Source organism: Dromiciops gliroides, chromosome 1, assembly GCF_019393635.1.
Source record: "Dromiciops gliroides isolate mDroGli1 chromosome 1, mDroGli1.pri, whole genome shotgun sequence".
Lineage (NCBI taxonomy): Eukaryota > Metazoa > Chordata > Mammalia > Microbiotheria > Microbiotheriidae > Dromiciops > Dromiciops gliroides.
In genome coordinates this window covers 619,787,269-619,804,313 of record NC_057861.1, presented here as the reverse complement: position 1 = coordinate 619,804,313, position 17,045 = coordinate 619,787,269, and the positions used below count along the sequence as shown (strand labels likewise).

At 39.4% G+C, this 17,045-nt stretch overlaps 1 protein-coding gene across 2 annotated transcripts in view; it reads right to left on the bottom strand.

The window, feature by feature from the left end:
- The window catches only part of PRKCB (protein kinase C beta), a 674,437-nt gene that overhangs the window by 175,469 nt on the left and 481,923 nt on the right, over window positions 1-17,045 (bottom strand). For both annotated transcript variants that reach the window (XM_043975695.1, XM_043975696.1), the window contains exon 10: window positions 13,022-13,195. In XM_043975695.1, coding sequence (XP_043831630.1) covers window positions 13,022-13,195 — 174 coding nt within the window. The remainder of the gene's footprint in view (window positions 1-13,021; window positions 13,196-17,045) is intronic.

Genomic DNA, 17,045 nt, shown 5'->3' with positions numbered 1-17,045 from the left:
TGCTAGTTCAGACATCTTTTTTTCTCCAAGCTAGAAATGGCTTGGCTCTCAGATTCATGATAAATAAAATAAAATTGTTTCTGGCAGATTTGAGACTCAATCAAGCTTCCTCAGTATAATTAGATGGCCCACTGAATAGTGTTCTGGAGTCAGAGAGATTTGAATTCAAATATGGCCTCAGGCACTTACTAGCTGCATGAGACTGGGCTGAACCACAACTTCTTTTTGCCTCAGTTTTCTCAACTGTAAAAATGGGGATCTTAAATGTACCTATGTCACAGGGTTGTTGTGAAAATCAAGTAAGATAATATCATAAATCACTTAGCATAATGTAGCCACATAACAGATGCTTAATAGATGCATGTCCTCTTCTTGTCCCTTCAATTGCATGTGACTCTGTGCGTGTGTGTGTGTATTTTGTTCTTGTTAATGTCGTTTCCCTTTAGCATAGGGAAGAGAAGGTGCTTTTAAGTTGTTGAATGCTATATACACACGTACATGTAAACACACAAATGAGCTAACATAAATTAATTTTCCAGTATTGTTATGTTATTCCATCTTTATTAACTGAGTTTAATATCTTGCATCAAAAGATCTCTAAGGCTTACTATAGAAGTCAGTCTCAAAGCAAAAGCCACAATCCTCTGGTCTATAATCAGGAAAACACTCTGATCCTCAGTTTCCTTATCTGTACAATGAAAGGGTTAGACTAAATGATTTGTAAAATCCTTTCTGCAACTCTGTGTATTGCCACTTATGATTCAAGTCTATTAACCAAGAACTAGTACTTTTGTTGACTAATAAAAAAATGGGGTGGACCACTGCTGGTTAGAAAACATGAGTATAGCTGTCATGAAATTTTTTCATAGACTTAAAAGTTGGATGGGATGTAAGAGGCTACCTAGTCCAATCCATACCCAAGATAAGAATCTCATCTACATCAAACCTGGTCATTGATTATCCAGCCAGCCTCACTTGAGGGTTCCTGGTAATGAAGAGCTCGCTCACTGACATGGCAGCCCATTCCATTATGGTATATTCCTAATCTTTAGAGTCTTTCCACATATCAAGCTGAATTCCCTATAACTTGATTCCCTGTAACTTTCACTCATTGGTTCCATCTGGATCCAAGCAGAAGTCTAATCCCTCTTCCATGTCAACTCTTAAAATATTTGGATACATCTTACATGACCCCCCCCACCTTTCCAAGTCTTCCCTTCTCCAGTCTAAGTATCTCTGTTACATCAGCCAATCTTTGCTTCACAGTAGTTTTGTGCCTCCTTAACTTTCTTTTTCTTTCTTTTCTTTTTTAAATTTTTGTGGGGCAATGAGGGTTAAGTAATTTGCCCAAGGTCACACAGCTAGTAAGTGTCAGGTGTCTGAGGCTGGATTTGAACTCAGGTCCTCTTGAATCCACTGCACCACCTAGCTGCCCCACCTCCTTAACTTTCTGGTTGCCCTCCTCTTGGGGCAATTCAAATTGTAGATGTACCTCCTAAAATGTGGTTCTTAGAATTTGTCACACTATCCTAGATGTGGTCTGACTAGCACTCTGGACAGCAACATCATCTCTGGAGATACTATACTTTCATTATATCCTTTTTAAACTGCATAGGAAAATGGCCTTAAAGGGTCAATATACTTTATATCTCAACCTAAAATGGCACGTTCTCTTTGGGCTTTCATGTAATGCTTCTGCTTATGACCTACTCTCCCTAGGGAGGATCCGGTAGAATGAGCACTGGCTGACTCCATGTGTAAGAAGAATGAACTATAATTCATCTGGAACAAAGTTCACACAAAAGCTACACTGGGAATACTGAGGCAGGCTATTGGGGAATAAGTAAAAGGGCAGGGAAAGTATGTATAAACAAGACACCTAGAGAAAAAGTATCTTCATGCTTGGTCTACTTGGTGAATGGGGCCTCTGCCAGTATAGAGAAGCTATGTTGTTTCACTGTGCCCCAGTTCTTGACTTCCTCTCTTAGCAGTGGTTCAGACAAATCATTGTTTTCCTAGTTCTAAGACTGGGTTAACCATAGACCTAGTATCCAGGATCACTAGTTTTATAGGGTGTGGTCCTCTTATATTAAGAGATTTAATGCAGTATAGAGAAGGGTGCATTGAGCAGGAAATGTTAAGGTTCTGCCACTTACTACAAGTCACTTGTGCACATGACCATGTACAAGTCACTTCGACTCTATTTTCTCACTGGCAAAAAAAGAGAGGTTTGGTTTCAATGGTTTCTAAAGTCCATTCCAGCTACTAGAGGACTCTGGAGAGCAGATAAGAAGGACTCCTGGTGGGAGAGTAGAGACAAGTGAAACACTGGCAACAGCACTGCAATCATCCCTAGAATCTTATTTCCCACATTAATAGCCCAGGAATGAATGATGTAAGCAGCCCACAGAGGAAAAGCAGACTCTTGTTTCCTGTCCAAAAAGGCATTGCCTCTTGCCAGCTTCCACAAATAGCTATGATAATAATAATTCCTTATATTTATCACTTTGTGACCTTTTTGTGGGCAATGAAGGTTAAGTGACTTGCCCAGGGTCACACAGCTAGTAAGTGTCAAGTGTCTGAGTCTGGATTTAAACTCAGGTCCTCCTGACTCCAGGGCCGGTGCTTTATCCACTGCACCACCTAGCTGCACCCAGTTTATGACTTTTGAGGCACATTCACATGCTTTATCACATCTAAGCCCTGTGGTCAAGGAAGAATTGCTATTATTCTCTTCATTTTCCTAATGAGGAAACTAAAGGAGCAGTTGAGTAACTAAGGTCTCAGCTTGTGAGGGAGAGGTCTGTGAATGTGAGGAGACAAGCTGACTGACATTTCTCAGGTTCACCAGGTTCTCCTATAGTCCAGGACAAACTGCAGCCATATATTAAAGAGGAGTTATCACTGCTCTCTCTAGGAGGCTTCAGCAACTCCCTATTGCCTACAAGAGGAAACACAAACTCTTCTATTTTGGTATCTAAATCCCTTCACAATGGAAATCCAGCCTATCTTTCATTGGTTATTTATTGAGTTCATACCTGGTTTGGCTTTGCAAACATGAGACAGAATCTCAGAGTAGAAATGTTTCTGACAGCTGCTTAAAAGTAGAGCAGGCAGCTTCATCCGCTTGTAGGGGTATCTATCCCCCCCTCCCATACCTCCCCCCTCAACCTTTGTACCCTGGGCTCAGTGCTATCACTGTAGCCAAGATAGCAAGGTCTCTCCTATCCCTGATCCCAAAGTCACAAACCACCTCTAATTAGGAATGGGTAGAGTCAGGTTTTTTTTTAAGTTAAGGTTCTATATTTCATGTGCACAAAAAATGTGAACATGCTGGAAACTTCCTAAAACCACTGAAGTTCATGCCCTCGTCACCTCTCACCTGAAATATTATAATAGTTTTTTTTTTTAAATTGGTCTCCAGGCTTTTAGTTTCCTCCCCTCTCTAACCCATTCTCCACACAGTTGTCAGCACAGGCCTGACCATATCACTCCCCTGATCAAGAAAGTTCTAGAATAAAATACAAACTTCCCCACTTTTCATTTACAGTCTTTTACTGTGGGGATCCAACCTACCTTTCCAGTAATTTCAAGCTATTTGTTTTTTTGCATCCTCCATTTTTATAGGACTATTGAATAATACACATACAGCTAGAAAGGACTTTAGAGATAAGTTAGCACAAGCTTCTTACAAGTGGAAAAAAATAAGACTCAGAAAAGTTAAGTGACTTATATAAGGTCATACAGGGAATAAGTGGCAGAGACAGAATTTTAACTCAGGTCCTGTGATTCTAAACTCACTGTTCTTTCACTGCACAGTGATGTTATGTACATGACTTTCCAGGTCCCATCTGTGTGCCTTTCCCCATATCTGCAATGTTCTTTCTCATCTCTGCCTCTTAAAGGTTCAAGTCTGGTCTGTGTACAAGTCCTCTCCTAACGTCCCCAGTTCTTAGTGTGCTCCCTATTCCAATCCCACCAAGATTATATTGCATTGACCTACCTTTGTACACACTACCACAGTTATCATAGGGCTAGAACTGAAAAGGACCTCAGAGGCCACCTAGTTCACCTCATTTTAAAAATGAAGAAATAGGGGCAGAGAGGTTTAGTCACTTGCCCAAAATCACACACGTAGTAATCATCAGAGGTAGAATTTGAACCCAGGTCTTGTTCACTTTAGAACCAGTGTTCATTATGCTGTTCTGTTGTATTCCTCTAGTAGAAGGTCAGTTCTTGAGAGCAAGGACTACTTCATTTTTCTTTGTATTCCTAGAGCTTAAGCAAAGTACCCTGCATATAGTTGGCCCTTAATAAATGCTTATGGATTAAATTATGATTAATATGCTATACACATACACAGGCCAACATAGGGGATATAATTAGCACTTTTGTTAGCAGTACATGGTGGGGGGGAGGGTGTGCATACGCGCATGTGCACAAGTGAGAGAATAGCTGCTTTTGATGGCTATACATGAAGATTGTGTTAAATATGAGAAAATCTGTTTCTGCTGGAGGTACATGGTTTGACTGCATCCATCACAGAGTAGAAGAAAAGACATTTCTGTAAATGTAGATGGTATGCATACACATGTGCGACAGAGAATAGCTGTTTCTATTGAATTTATGTGGCATGGGAGGTGAGGGAAAGGGAGAGGGGAAGAAGATGAGGGGGAAAGGGGGGGAGGAGGAAGAGAGAGAGAGAGAGAGAGAGAGAGAGAGAGAGAGAGAGAGAGAGAGAGAGAGAGAGAGAGAGAGAGAGACTGTTTCCATTGTAAAATTTTATGAAGAGAAAGCTCAGTCCATGTCTGTTATTGGTAAATTAAATTCTTTAATGGGAATTGAATCTTGGGCTGAGCTATATAAATCACTATCCTTTGGACTTGCACGGGAGGATACTCTCTGCCTTACTAAACATTTTGATTACATTACAAGCCTGATTACAGAGAAGCTACTGCAGGTCTCTAAGGAATAATTCTGCTCAGTCTCCCTTCAGATGGCAGGAAAAATGGCTTGAAAAATTATTTCCCATGCCACAGTTTGATTACTGTGTTCTAATCTGGTCACATTCTCCTCCAGACACTTAAATTCAGTCATTGCGACTGAGAATCAAGCTGCTGGGATACGGACAGTGTCACCTTCAGGAAAGCCATTCTCCCCTGTGCACGTGCCGGCAGAATACCAGGCAATTCTGAAGTCTGCACGTAAAATCCTGTTGAGCTGGATTCTGTTCTCCCAAAGGTGTTTTCCCCCCTTTCTGATCTGCAGAAATTGATGATGCTGTTTACTTAGAGGCGAAAGCCATTTGCATCCTGAGCCGCTTGGTTCTCTAGTGCTTCTGCTCAGCTGACAGTTTGTAAACCCGGAGACTTCACAAACCCTGGGTGTACCCCTAAGCTACTGATGGAGTCAGATTCTGGTGAGAGAGAGTTGGGGTGGGTGGCAGGCCACTCTAAGGTCAGAATACAGGACGAATCTGGTTGGAAGGCATCGACCGAGTGGCTTATGTCTCAAGTCCTCTTTTGTAAAAGGGTGGGTGTGTTTAGGATGTGATCTGAATTCATGAATGAAGGCAAAATACTCTGAAAATACCTTGCTGTAATCCTTTTCCCAAAGACTAGGGCTTTTCGTGCCAATGTGCTGAAAAGGCATAAAATATATGTACAATTCAGAGCCAGAAAATAAAGCTGGCCAATACCAATCCCTTTCAAAGATAGAGACTGTTATATCTGGGGATGCAATTTTTTTTTGCAGGGCAATGAGGGTTAAGTGACTTGCCCAGAGTCACGCAGCTAGTAAGTGTCAAGTGTCTGAGGCCAGATTTGAACTCAGGGCTAATGCTTTATCCATTGCACCACCTAGCTGCCCCTTGCAATTCTTTTTGATGACTCCCCAAATCTCTTGCTCCTTACTTTCATCCAATCACTTGCTAAATCCTAATAATTCTTTCATTTTCATGTCTCTCACATTTGACCCCTCCTTTCCACCCTCAATCAAATACTCATTCTTATCAGCATTTCAGCCATGTCTGACTCTTTGTGACCCCATTTGAGATTTCCTTGGCAAAGATACTTGGAGTGGTTTACCATTTTTCCTTCTCCAGCTAATTTGATAGATGAGGAAACTGAGGTAAATAGGGTTAAATGACTTGCTCAGAGTCACACAGTTAGTAAGTGTCTGAGGCTGGATTTAAATTCAGGTCTTCCTGAGCCCAGGCCTAGCATTCTATCCCCTGTACCACCTAGCTGTCCCTCAAATATTCATGACTCTGACATTAATTATCACTTTCTGCTGTCTGGACACTAGTCTCTAGTCCCCCCTGTAAAACTTACCTTATACATGCTGTCAAGTGTCCTAATGCATTCCTCTAGAGTCTAGCTTCTTAAACTGTGGGTCAAGACCCTATATGGGCTCGCTTAACTGAATGTGGGGGTCACAAAAATTGGCAACAGTAAAAGGTTATATAAACTATTTAATATATCTATATGCCCAGGGTTGAGTCAAAATTTCTTGGGCAAAAGAGGGTCGTGAGTGGAAAAAGATTAAGAATCTAGAGCACTGGACCTGGAGTCAGGAGAACCTGAGTTCAAATTGGACTTCAGACACTTACTAGCTGTTTGACCTGAAGAAATCACTTAACCTTTGCCTCATTTCCTCACCCATTAAATGGAGGTAATAATAGCACCTACCTAGCAGGATTGTTGTGAGGATCAAATGAGAAAGAACTAATGTTTTGCACACCTTAGAGTACTATATAAATGTTAGCTATTATTAAGAGTACTCAATGGCTTTTCATTTCCTATGGAACCAAACCCAAACTCCTCAGCCCAACTTGGCTTCAAACTACCACTCCAGCTTTATTTACTAACTCCCCTTCCCATAATTTGAGTTTAATCAGGAGAACTGTGCATCTCCCAAACACATTAAATAATTTCCTTTGTCTATCTTTACCCAGCTTTTCCCACCATCTAGCTAATCACTAGCTAATTGTTGACTTCTTTCCTCCTTCAGTGATGAGTTCTAATATTACCTTTTCCATGAAGTCTTCCATGATTTTCCTAGTAGAAAATGGTTTTTTTTATTCTAGTAAACAGTCATAATACTTTTGTACCTACTACACATTCATCACCTTCTACTTTGCATTATATTCCTACATAAATTTTATTTCCTTTTCTAAACTGTAAGCTTCACAGAGGGCCCATGTTATTCATATTTTGCTACTTCCTAGCACCCAATAAATACTGTAGAATACAGCAGAATGAATGAATGAATACATGAATGCATGTGTGAATGCATACATGAATGAATGAATGTCATTTGAGTTGGGTAGATTTATGTGAAATCTAGGTTAGGCAAGTTCAACCTAATTTAGAAGAAGCCAAAAAAGTGGGGGGGGGCATAGAAACCAGAGTTAGAAGAAATTTTAAACATTTTTCCATCAGATGAATATGACCCCAAATACATAAAACATATATATGTATGTATATATATATGTGTGTGTGTATATATATATCCTATCTATTTCTACATCAACAGCTTTGAGGTTGATTTGCAATTAAGATCATAGAACGTAACATGGCAATAAATCTAGCAACAAGCATTTCTTAAGCACATTCTAGGTGCTAGACACAATGTTAGGCACTGAGGGTAAAAACTCAATGAATAATACATCCCTTCGCTCAGTGGCAGAAGGGTCTTTAAAAAATAGAACAAATAAATGTTCTAGTTAGAAGGACAAGCCCTTGGAACCCAGAGAATCCAAGCTGAAATACACAATACTGAATGTCCAAACTCAAAGGAATGTTAGGGATCATTTGGTTCAACTCTCATTTTAAAGATGAGACACACAGGCCCATAGAGGGGAAGAAATTTGTTCAAGGCTATTTAGCTCATGAATGGCAGAGCCTGCACTCAAACCTTCATTTCCTGTCTCATAGTCCAGTACCCTTATCATTATCGTGTCATACAATCCCTCTCTGCATAGTAGAATTCAGTTCAACATGAGACCCCATACTTAAATATGGACAATACCTCATTATCAGGCACTATGATTTTTGAAGTGGCCTCAGTGCACAGCCCCTAAGGACAGGTTTGTTTTTATTTTTAAAACATGGTATTTCTTTTCTAATGGGACTGGAGCACTGGTGATAGCCATTCTTAAATGAATTTCACTCTGTGAAACACAACTGACATTATGGCCAATCCAGAGCCACCCAAACTCTGTTTCCTCTTTTAGTGCAGTTTTGTATTTAAATCACAAAACAACTTGCCTCAAACTCCTTTATCATCTCTGAGAAGGCTCTGCTTCAGGGAAACTAAGCTTTGAGAACAGGAATTAAATATGCTTACTGGCAGCAATGAAATTTTCCTAGTGTAACTCTGACCTTGGGCAGTTCAATTCAACAAATTCAATTCAATTCAACACACATTTATTAAGTGCTGACTATGTGCATGGCATGGTGCTAAGTGTCATGGACACAGTAATAGATAAGACACAGATATTACTCTCACTGCCATGGTCTGGGTCTTAGTGTCCTCATTGTTATAATAAGTGAATTGGACTAGATTGTATTTCTAAGGTCCCTTCTAGCTTGGATACTCTATGTTTTGATGGTCCTTCCAGCTCTAATGAAAGGTGATCTATGGTTTAAAGGCAGCTTCCTGTTCTAAAATTCAACAGGCTATATGACCATAACCTAATCAACAGTCTGACTCTTGTACTTTCCCTATAAAAGGCAGTGTGGTATAGTCGATTGAGTACTGGACTGGACATGGGTTAAGAAAGAACTGGGTTTGGGGGGCAGCTAGGTGGCACAGTAGGATAAAGCAGCGGCCCTGGATTCAGGAGGACCTGAGTTCAAATCTGACCTCAGACACTTTTTTTTTTAAAGTGAGGCAATTGGGGTTAAGTGACTTGCCCAGGGTCACACAGCTAGTAAGTGTCAAGTGTCTGAGGCCGGATTTGAACTCAAGTACTCCTGACTCCGGGGCCGGTGCTCTATCCACTGCGCCATTTAGCTGCCCCTGACCTCAGATACTTAAAACTTACTAGCTGTGTGACTAGCAGGGCAAGTCACTTAACCCTCATTGCCCTGAAAAAAAAAAAAGAAAAGAAAAAAGAAAGAAAAAACTGGGTTCAAATCCTGACTCAGACATTTGTGACTCTGGACAAATCATTCAATCTCTCTGAGTCTCAATTTCTTTATCTGAAAACTGGGAATAATATGAGCACTTTATCTACCAGGATTTTGGTGGGGATCAAACGATGTGATTATGTAAAAGCACTTTGAGATGGGAAAGCAATAAATAACTGTGAACCACTATCAATCATCAATATCCATATTATTATCTTGCATTTTCCTTGAGAACTCTCAGTGGAAGTTTGTTTTGGGAGGACAGGGCCACTCAAAACAAAGATTTCCAAGCTATCCTGGATTTAAGATACATACCCTCTTCCTCCAAAAGTACCATAGTAAATCCAATAACATTCTTTTGTTACAAATTGTCTCACTATTGCATGGCTTTGAGTATAGCACAGATCAAGTGATGTCCTTTGAAACATAAATCCCTATGTACAAAGTGGTGGGATGAAACAGGGTTAAACCTAGCTCATGGATGTTAATGTCCATCCCATGATGCCAGTATGATAAGAAAGTTCTTCTGCGTTACTTTACCAAAAAAATGAATCAAGATCAATTTTAGCATGAAAATTTTCTGGGAATTTCTCAAGTCCTGTAAAAACTGTCTAAGAAGCCCTGGCAATATTGGGCAGTGAGGGCTGGGATTTCATGACTGAAATTGAGAAAGATGCATAAAAATATGTGTATAAATGCATATCCATAAATATCTCACATTTACACAGCTTTTTCTTTACCAACACCCTTCGAAATAGGTAGGGCAAGCACTGTTACCTCTATGTTACAGATGAAAAAACTGATACTGATAGATCTAGAGAGGCTTGCTTAAGGGTACATAGTTAATAAGTATTAAGCCAAGAATCATGACCAATGCTCTTTCTTCTTTACCTACTTGCCTCTCTACATTCTGAGAAATGTTTATAAAATCTTTGGAAGTATGAATATAGGATGACCAAAGCTCAGAATGCTAGAATGACCAGCTTCCCCCGACCCCTGAAAGTGGACAAAGAACTCTTTTCAGGACAAAGAACTCTTTCTTCCTACAGCACGTGGCAAACCTATTGAAAGGTCTACCTTAGGAGGTGATAAAAGCTAAACAAAACTGCTTCAAGAAATGTTGAGATAAATTTGTGGTTGCCTAGGAAAGAAAAAGGAAATCTGGGGATATTCTTGACCTTTGATTAATGGCCCAATCAGGCAGGAATCTGGGCTGCAACAAAGATTTTGCTGACATAGGGAGGCATTTCTCAGCTGTTTGAAATATGTTTTTCACCTTGATCTTATGGAAGTTTTCATTGGCAGGACAATCTTAATAAGCATCAAGAAAGGCAGTGTGGTGTACAGAGTGAACAATTGACTTGAAACCAGAAGATCCAGGTTGTAATGCCTCTCACTAGCTATGTGACCCAAGACAAATCATTTCATTTCTCTGTGCCTCAGTTTCCCATTCATCAAATAAATGAGTATAATAATGCCTGTCCTTTCTACCTCACAGGATGGTGATAGATCTTTGCCAACTGTAAAACACTATAAAAATATGAAAAAACTGTCATCAAACAAATAGTTTCTTGGGCTCAAGTCACCTGGGGCAGCCTCTTTAAAAGCCCAAGTTGTTAATATTGAAGTGTAGTGGAAGAAGGACTGAATTTGTCTGATCCTTTTTTTGTGGCATGAATTTAGAGTGGATAAAGCACCGGCCCTGGATTCAGGAGGACCTGAGTTCAAATCTGGCCTCAGACACTTGACATGCTAGTTGTGTGACCTTGGGCAAGTCACTTAACCCTCATTGCCCATCAAAAAAGAAAGAAAGAAAGAAAAGAAAAGCTGGGTTCAAGACCTGGCCCAACCAGGTCCAGCTATGAAACTACAAACAAGTTGTAAAATGCCCTGAGTTTAAGTTTTTTCATCTATAAACTGGAGAGCATAACACTTTCCTTTCCTGCTTCAAAGGGTCCATGAGATGTAGAGATAAGAGACCAGAGAGATCATTTAGGCAACTCTTTTAGTATTACTGCTTAGATTCAAATTAATAAGCATTTATTAGGTGACTACCAAGTACCAGATGCTATGGATAAAAAAGGCAAAAAATGAAATAATCCCTTTCTTTAAGAAGGGACAAAGATAAATAAAAACAGAGTAATTTAAGGAGGGAGGGAGTACTAATGACTAGATATGTCAGGAAAGGTTTCATGAAAGAAGTAGCACCTGAGCTGATCCATGGAGGAAGCCAGGCATTCTAAAAAGTGGAGGTGAGGCAAGAAGCATCCCACTCTTGGATGAAAATGTGTATAAGGGTACAATAATCAACCTCATGGGTGTTTTGAAAGGAAATCTCCCTTTAAAGTACTATATAAATGTAGTTTACTATTTAAAAAAAAGATGATCAGGATGCTATCAGAAAAACCTGGAAAGACTTACATGAGCTGAAGCAAAGTGAAATGTACTGTATACAAAATATCAGCAATATTATAGGATGATCTGCTGCAAACGACTTAGTTAATTTTCAGCAGTGCAGTGATCCAGACAACTCTGAAGGACTTATGAAAAAAAAATGCAATTCATCTACAGAGAAAGAACTGATGGTATCTGAGTATGGATGGAAGTGTATTTTGTTGTTGTTGCTGATGGTTCCTATTTCTAAAGTTTTTTTGTCTGATAAGTTTGGCATGGCTGTACATGTATAGCTTGTGTTGAATTGCTTGAGTTCTTAAGGGGAGTAAGGAGGGAGGAAGAGAATTTGGAACATGGAGTTATAAAAATTGATTTTACAGATTGTTCTTTAATATGTAAGGTGGGGGCAGCTAGGTGGCACAGTGGATAGAGCACCAGCCCTGGAGTCAGGAGGACCTGAGTTCAAATCTGGCTTCAGACACTTAACACTTACTAGCTGTGTGGCCCTGGGCAAGTCATTTAACCCCAATTGCCTCACCAAAAAAAAATGTACGGTGGCAAAAATCCTAAATAAATAAATAAACATTAAAAAAGAAAATCTGTATGAGGGGCATAAAGAGAGTAGATGGCAAATTAGGTTTAAAAAAAACCAACAAGTAGACAAATTTGAATAGAACAAAAATATGTAAAGAAGAATAATGTAACTTAACCTTTACAGGTAGGTAGAAGCCAGCATGTAGAGGGCTTTATATGCTACAGTGAGAAATTTACATTTTCTACTAGAAGAAATAGGAAGCCATTAAAGATTCTTTTAGCAGGGATATGACATGGTTAGACCTAAGTCTTGGGAATTTTAATTTGGCAGCTATAATAAAGATAGACTCAATTAGCAGAGAGATGAATGAGAAGACTATTGTAATATAGTCCAGGTGAGAGGGAAGAAGAGTCTGAACCAGGGAGTGATCACATGATTAGGGAAATGGGGGTAGGTGTGACCAATGTTGTGGTATTAGAATCCATAAGTCTTGGAAATTGAACAAATATGGTGGGGAGGGAGAATTCTGTGAACCTGGGTAATGGAAAGAATGGTGGTGCCATCAACATAATAGAGAAGCTTGGATAAGGGTTGAATTTGGGAAAAAATTTAAATTCCATTTTGGATGAATTGAATTTAAGACCATGATGGGGGCATCTAGATGGAGAAACTAATGATGTAGTACTGGGATTCATGAGGGAGATTGGGGCTGCATATGTAGATTTGAGGAGAATCATCTGGGAGATGATTATTTCAACTGACAGAAGTGAGGGCCAAAGAAGAGAATTCCTTCCTAAGTTCATCAGCTAATAAGCATCCAATCCATGATCTGGAACCCAGTTCCAATGACTCCAAATACATGGCTTTTCCTACAACACCACAGTACCTTTTAACATGAGAAAAGCATGAGCCATTATTATTATACCTAGAATAGAATGATTATTGGCAGAAGAGTTACCATTGTCTGGAAACAGGAATGAAGCTGGGTCAGGAATGGGGGCTTCCCAGCAAGAGCAAGCACCCTCTTCTCCACCATCGTACATTCGACATCATCATCTTGGATCACGACATCTTTCTTCAGGATCTTCACAGCATAGAGTTCATCAGTACCTTTTCTTTCAGAGAGCATGACCTACAAATGAGAGGCAGTGACAATTAGGATGCTTTGGGCATGATTCACCCAATGTTTAGTGAACAATTATTGCATTCCTACTATGTGCAACATATAGGAAAGGCAGTGAAATAGAGTGGATATATGGAAAACTACATTCAGGTTTGCTTATGACACATGCAAGTTGTATAATTATGCACACATCATTTAACCTTGTAAAGACAGAGTGGGGGACTTGTATCTTTCCTCTCACAGCATGAATGAGTGTAGTTACAAATGAACCCATTCCATAGAAGTAATAGCTATCCACCCATCCCTTTAACTCACATTTATGTTTCCCAGTTTTCTTCCTATGCTAGCCATAGAGAAAAACAAAGTTATTTGGCATGGTTCCCTAAGGCAATGACAGATGACTAAGCTTCATCCCTTATGCCAAGAAGGAAGGAAGGAAGGAAGCAAGGAACAAACAAAGGAAGCAATGAAGGAAGGAAGATGAGGAAGGAGGGATGGAGGGACAGAAGGAGAGAGGGAGGAAGAAAAGGAAAGAGAGAAGTCTGGTTGTGACAAACGTCACATACCAGATCTTATAATAGAGCTAAAAGGGAAGCACTTAAATTTATTGAGAAGGATCAGATGATCAGAGCTACAGTTTAAGAAAACCTTCCTGGGAGCTGTGTGGGGAAAATAGACAAAAATAGATGGGAACTTGAGAGCACAGGAAAAATTAGAAGGCCATTGCAATAGTCCAGGTGAAAAAGTGAGAGTTGATGGTATGATGTTTGTTTAAGGGTAGTGTTAAAGTTAACTGAAGAGAAAGGTATGTATGTATGTATGTATGTTATATATATACACATATGTGTAATATTTTAAAGGTGTATATGTAATATGTAAAAGAAACAGAGAGAAAGAAATGGCAAGGTCCGGTAACTGATAACATATGTGGGATGAGTATGAGTGAGTTGAGCATGACAATGAGGTAACTAGAAGCATGATGGTACTCATGACAGTAAGAGGAAATTTTAGGAGAGAGGAGGGTTTAGAGGGAAAGATAATTAGCTCTGTTTTGGACATGTGGAGTTTGAGGTGTCTATGGAACATCAAGTTTGAGCTATTCAAGAGTCATTTGGTATTTCAGGATTGTAATTTAGAAGACAGACATAGGAATGCTGTCAATTAATTGATCTTTCCCTGCCAGAGCCTGTAATAAAAATAAAGCTTCTCTATCAGACCTATACCTCAGACTTATGAACTGTGGTCTTTTTACCATGACAAGACTATATGTTACAGAGGAATTGCTGATCTATATCAGTGGAAAGAATTTCTTCACTCAAGTTCTTTCTATTGAAGAAACAAGACAACTGCCACCCCACATCCCATTAAAACAATACAGCAAACTGTACCAAGAATTTGAGGCTAGAGGACAAATATGGCATAGTTCCCACCCACCTGCCATTGTAGCCATCAAGGACCTCCTTACCACAAAAAAATCAAGGTCCTTTTTCCCAGTCTTCATTTTTCTTCTACCTCTAAATAGTTTCCCCTTTCTTGGTTTCAGAAACACTACAAATTCCTGATTCTCCTGCCACTCCAATGAGTAATATTTTTGTCTCCCTTGTTGGCTCATCTTCCCAACTCCTTAACATGAGTATTCCTCATGTTTCTGTTCTCACTCTCCCTAGGTCACATCAGTCATTCACATGTCTCTGATTTCTAGTAAAATGACTTTTTCCTTAATCTTTGGGGCAGCTAGGTGATGCAGTGGATAGAGTGACAGATCTTGTTGTTTATCCTTTGTTCTCAAAGAGGACCATGACATTGGGATGATGTCATGGCTTGCAGTGAATTGGATTTAAGTGAGGGAGGGCTGTGCAAGGTCACCAATCTCACTCTCTCCTCCAAAGTCATCTGGGTCCAGTGGCAAGATACATATCAGGACTACTAAAGATGGCCCTGGATGGTTTTCTGGCAATTGGGATTAAGTGACTTGCTCAGGGTGACATAGCTAATGTCTGAGGTGAGATTTGAACTCGGGTCCTCTGAGCTTCAGATTCAGTCCTCTATCCACTGTGCTACCTGGCTGCCCCAGAGTGGCATACCTAGAGTCAGGAAGACTCATCTTCCTGAGTTCCACTCCAGCCTCAGCTACTTACTGGCTGTGTGACCCTGGGCAAGTCACTTAATCTTGTTTGCCTCACTTTCCTCATCTGTAAAATGAGTTGGAGAAGGAAATGACAAACTACTCTAATATCTTTACCAAGAAAGCCCCAAATGGGGTCATAAAGAGTTGTACATGACTAAAATGACTGAACAGCAAGAAAATTACCCAATCTGAGTTATAAATTTATATCACCAACTGCCTATGGGATATCTATATCTGGATGTCTCACCAGTACCTCAAATTGTTTAAAATTAAGTGATTGGTCTTTCACTAAGTCTATTCTGACTTCTGGCTTCATTATTTCTATCCATGGTGCTATCATTCACCATCTCACTTCTTATAACCTTGAGGTTACCTTGGAGCAACCCTTTCCTATGCCTTTTCTCTCTCATCATTTACTTCTGGAAATGTAGCAGAGTGACTTGTTTTTTTCATTAATGCCAGTTCTCTGTTATCACCTCAAAACAGCAATAATAGCAACAAGTGTGCCAAATAACATTTTTTAAAAACCTAAGGCAGGGGATAGAGCAATAAATAGACAGGAAAAACCTTGTAATAAATAATTAAAAGTGATAAAAATGAATAATAAAAAAGAGACCCCAGTACTACAAGTGATTAGTATGGGGTAAAAGAAATAGAAGTGGAGTCTCAAAAGAGAAAGTACAAGATTGTATCAACAACAACAAGAACCCCAGAAAAGAGAATAAATCTACTGTAAGAACCTGACCTCTTACATCTAATCAGTTACCAGGTCCTGGTAATTCTGCCTCTACGACATTTCTCCCATTAGTCTCCTGTTCTCTATTACACTGTCACCATTGTAAATGTCTAGTAATAAGACCTTGGTAATGAGACACTTACAAAGGTGGCCCATGGTGGTAATGAGGCACTTACAATGGCAGGAAAGAATGGCATGATTAGCATCCTAATTATACTCCTTGTCTCCACTCCCTAATTCCTCCAATCCATCTTTCATGATACCACCAAAATAATCTTCTTCATTTATAGGTCAAATTACTTTAGGGATCAAAATTCTGCAATGGCTCCCTATTGCTTACTAAATAAAATTCTAATTCCCTTACCTAGCTCTCAAGATCAACTCCATTTTGGTGCCATCTTGTGTTTTCAGCCCTATATCTTATACAACTTCTGATCTATGAACTCTCTACTAAACTAGATAACCCTCTGGTCACCATCTCTACAACATTATTTCCCATATCCCATTGCTTTCATTCCACCTACCTAATTTCTATCCTTTTAAAAGCCAGGTTAAATGTCACTTCCTTGAGGAAGCTTTCCCTAATCCCTCTAGTCAGTAAAAACCTTTCAACCCTTAGATTTCACAAAAAACTTTGTTTATACTTCTACGATACATTTAATGCCTATAATTTTCTATTATGTGTATCACATTCTTCTAGTACACTAGAATCTCATTTGGAGGCATTAACTAAGTAGAAACATAGGAGAACATTGTACATATTAATAGCAACATTATGTGATGATCAATTATGATAGATTTAGCTCTTCTCAGCAATACAATGATCCAAGACAATTCAAAAAAAAATCATGATGGAAAATGCTCTCCACATCCAGAGAAAGAACTGTGGAGTCTGTATGCAGACCAAAGCATACTATTTTCCCTTTTTTGTTGTTTTTTGTTTTTTATTTCTCATGGTTTTTCCCTTTTGTTCTGATTCTTCTTCCACAACATGA